The sequence below is a fragment of the Juglans microcarpa x Juglans regia genome, chromosome 6S, assembly GCF_004785595.1.
Source record: "Juglans microcarpa x Juglans regia isolate MS1-56 chromosome 6S, Jm3101_v1.0, whole genome shotgun sequence".
NCBI classification, from domain to species: domain Eukaryota; kingdom Viridiplantae; phylum Streptophyta; class Magnoliopsida; order Fagales; family Juglandaceae; genus Juglans; species Juglans microcarpa x Juglans regia.
In genome coordinates, this window is record NC_054605.1 from 656,460 (window position 1) to 660,781 (window position 4,322).

The window sequence follows — 4,322 nt, forward strand, 5'->3', positions numbered from 1 at the left end:
TTATGTTTGTTATAAATTGTTTAATATGCCATGCCAATTTATTTATTTCAAGTCCATGTTTATTTGCTTCATTCCATGTCATGCCATATTATGCCATGCCATATGTAATACGGTTAATTTTTACATGTCATGCCATGTCACCTACATTAAGTATGTCATGAAAGATATTTTCAAATCAGTAGAATCTTTTATTTTTATCATGACCCCATGTACAAGGATGGAGTACTTAAATTGGTGTGAAATCAAGATAGAGATCAATAGGCTTCAAATGAGATCTAAATAACTGGTTTTCAAAATGAAGTCAGGCACAAATGCCGGCAGTGCAAACCATGGTTTCATTTCAATATATTGACATACTCACAGTTGGCGCAGATGCCTGTGATATGATGCGTTATCAGCAGGAACACACGACTCAAGAGGACTCATGTAGCATTCACATTTCATATTTAATTAACGAGTTTATTGTTAAACAAGATTTCAAGTTTGTGTTCAGTTCAAGTTAGTTTCATGTTTAATTCATGTCACTTCAATCCATATCAGTTTTCATGTTATGTCAACACATATTATGTTCTTTGCTTGGTCATGTCACTCTCAATCATGTTCAAGTCAGCATTCATGTCATTTTATTGTCATGCATGCAATATATTGTTAGTTAAGTCTATTGTTAACTTGCTGAGATTTATAATCAAATCTTACTTGGTAGTTTCAATTACCATTGCCTATAAATTGTAGACTATCTGTCAGGCCATAGAGAGCCAGCGCTCCGAGGTCTGGATGAGGCTAACTAGCTCGTAGAGGAACGACGAAAAACTTATAACTGCGGCTATCTGTTTCCTAGACGCTATTTTGGACATTATAACAGAGCTGCGTGAGTAGCTCAGCAATCTATTAGAATAGTTTTATTTTCAAACTATAATTATGGAGCTTTGTCTCTAATACTTATTTCGTTACAGATCTTTAGAATAAATACTATAACTTTTGAATATCTGTTATAATGCGATTGTAAAATATGCCTATATTATTTTAGGATATGTTATATCTGGTATATAATATTGCTAAAAAAAAATTTGTTGGTTGCGAATAATGCATGCTATTATATATATATGCTAAGTGTATTATATTTTTAACTGTGTTAAACATAAGTATATACTTTTATATTAACTGACTCGAGGTCGTGACATATAATTTCTCGTATCTTTCGAACAATGAAAAATACATGTAAAGAGTTATTAATATTATACATTCTGTGTTAATATTTACGCCAACACGAGAGTGGGACCTACGTGAGAATCCGAGGAATGCCCACAAGCTGTATCCAATCCAATAGTTAACAAGTCTTATCCAGTGTATAGCCTCAGCTGCCAAAAAGTGTACCCGTATCAACCGGTTAACAGAGAGAGTCTATCTCTGGTCCGGGAGAGACCAAAAATGGCCTGTTCGGCTTCCTTTTCCTCCCCTCTTCGCTTCCACCACCACCAGAGCCATCTTCTATTCTCTCCCAGAACCCCTCTCAATCCTCCAACAACAAGACCTACCAAGCCCACGACCCCTTTCGCCATTCCACCCCTCTCCACCGCTGACGCCGCCGCCACCTTCGACGGCACAACCTTCGCCGTCATTGGGGGCAGCTCCGTCGCCGCCCTCGCCGCAGTTCTCTCCCTTACAGACCCAGAGAGACGGAGGCGCCTTCAGGCCGAAGTCGTCGGGGGTGGCGACAAGGATGTTGTGAAGGATTACTTCAACAACTCCGGATTCCAGAGGTGGAAGAAGATTTACGGAGAGACCGACGATGTGAACCGGGTTCAGAAGGACATAAGGCTGGGCCACTCCAAGACCGTCGAGAATGCCATCAAGATGCTGACTGATGAAAGCCCGCTTCGAGGGGTTACTGTTTGTGATGCTGGATGTGGCACCGGTTCTTTGTCCATTCCGCTCGCCAAGGAGGGCGCTATTGTCTCGGCCAGCGATATTTCGGCAGCTATGGTTGCTGAAGCTGAGAAGCAGGTGAGAGAAGTGTGCTACTTAAACGTGTGTGTGTGTGTGTATATGTGTGTGTACACACACTGTCGGTATAACTTTCATTATAGTTTTTTGAAGTTGGGGATGAGGTGAGTTTGATCTGTGTGTTGTTTTGATGTTATGTAAGAGGTCTGTGTTTACAGCGTTCTGTCAAGTTCAGATAAACTCTGAGTATACTGAATGCTTTTTAGGTGTGCTCCCTACGATTAATATTACTTTTTTTTAAGTTTCGGAGTGGATCAAATCCAGACGGTAAAGTCGCATTAATCTTATGTTAAGCCTATTTCTGTATGCACATAAGTTGGAATAGGATAGGACTACACAACCGTGGTGCAGTGAGAAATGTGAGTGAAAATCAGCCTTATCATGTCGGCTTTCTATTGTTATAGAAGTACAATAATTTGTTGGCGATCGTATTTACATGTATTTTGAATTTCATGACAGGCAAAGGAACAGCTTCTGGCAGGCAAGGATGATCTTTCACCAGCTCCAGTGATGCCAAAATTTGAAGTCAGTGATTTGGAGAGCTTAGAAGGGAAGTATCACACCGTAGTCTGCCTGGATGTTTTGATTCATTACCCGCAGGGTAAAGCTGACGGGATGATTGCCCACCTTGCTTCATTGGCAGAAAAGCGATTAATTCTAAGCTTTGCACCAAAGACGCTTTATTATGATATATTGAAGAGGGTAGGGGAGTTGTTCCCCGGGCCTTCAAAGGCAACAAGGGCATATCTCCATTCAGAGGCAGACGTGGAAAGAGCATTGCAAAAGGTAGGGTGGAAGATAAGGAAGAGAGGCCTCATCTCCACACAATTTTACTTTGCAAAGCTTGTTGAGGCTGTTCCTGCATAATGAGGCTGAGAGGTTAGATATAAGTTTTGCCTCGATCTATTTGTTCTGTTTCTAGGAAGGAATTACCTCCAACTTTAATGTAAAACCTGCATTTTTTCCATGTATGTTGTTATTCTCTGCCTGTATTAATGAATAAATACAGATTGCAGCAAATAACAGTTGTCAATGCTGAAACATTGTGATGTATCCTTGTGCAGTGACGAGATTTTATAGGTGTTTTGCTGAAAATTCCACGATTCGTCCATTGTATCATGTGTTCAGTGTGCTGTATATTAATATATAACTCTCAAGCTTAATTATGTGGCGGCGAAATGGTGCCTGTTTTTGTTATGATCCATCTTCCCTTTAATTCATCACTCGCCTTTGTAGCCTTCTAGTTGAGTACCTCTCCTCTGAAAGGACTTGAAGAGCTCTTGGTAAGCTAGATTGCAGAAATTACCGTCCGAAGGGTAACTTAAAAATGTGTTTTGATGATGTCAGATTCAAACTTATCAGCAATCCTTGCTAAAGCATCAGCGAGCTTGCTGAGAGCAACAGTTAAGTTGTCAATAATATATGCTCGGTCCATATTCTGTTGCCAGTTAATTTTCTGAGCTCTAAGATGCGGATTCAGTTTTCCTCCGCAGAACTTTTGATTAGCTGGTCCTTGAACTGATGTTGTCGTAATATTGACAGATCCCCCTTGAGAGAGAATCTCTCCATTTGTTGTTCGACTCTTGATGTTTTTTCCCTTCACAATGCCCTCAGGGTACAAGTAAAACATTATGTAACTTCTTCAGGTGCTCCAAGTCTACGTTTGGGATGAAAAACAAGTCATTCTGTTGCATAGGTGTGGTCATTCAATACAGATTCCATAACCTTATGTTTCATACTTGGAAGAAAATTCAAAGGTTTATTTATTTTAATTTTTTTCTCCGTGCAGAACATAGCATGCATTTGTTTCTTGAGCTCTAACTATACATTTATATTTCAATCTTTCAGCCTATATGAGTCTCAAGGCAGAGAATCCCAGCATGCATTTGTTTTTACTTGTGTATCAATTTTTTTACTTATAAGTAAAGGACCTCAAGGCAGGGCAGGGAATGAAAATAATAGATGCTATTTGATCGTATAGAGAGCAACACTAGCTCTCTTGCCTAGACTCCTTGTTTAAGCAAGCAACTCATTATACAGTAATCACTCTAGGTAGGCTGTTGTTTGATGTATCGATGGCTGATGAAAGCTACTCGGGGCCTAACATAGAAAATGGGATAACGGATGCATAAAATGAGTGTATCGTTGTTCTACTTATGTATTTGGATGGACAATCATAAAAATCAATGAAGTGGGATACACCTAGGAAGGATTATATTTGCATATTGCCTAATAGTACACGAATGTTATAGTAATATTCTAGGTGAGAATAATTTGCACTAATGTACTAATTGTATTTCCTTTATATTACAGAATAA

At 39.3% G+C, this 4,322-nt stretch overlaps 1 protein-coding gene across 1 annotated transcript; it reads left to right on the top strand.

Moving 5' to 3' along the window:
- The first annotated feature begins 1,337 nt into the window (after positions 1-1,337).
- Positions 1,338-3,099, top strand: LOC121237305 (magnesium protoporphyrin IX methyltransferase, chloroplastic). Its single transcript, XM_041133993.1, has 2 exons — positions 1,338-2,004; positions 2,464-3,099. Exons 1-2 carry the CDS (start codon positions 1,429-1,431, stop codon positions 2,869-2,871), a joined length of 984 nt encoding a protein of 327 aa, XP_040989927.1. The 5' UTR covers positions 1,338-1,428; the 3' UTR covers positions 2,872-3,099.
- The last annotated feature ends 1,223 nt before the right edge of the window (positions 3,100-4,322 follow it).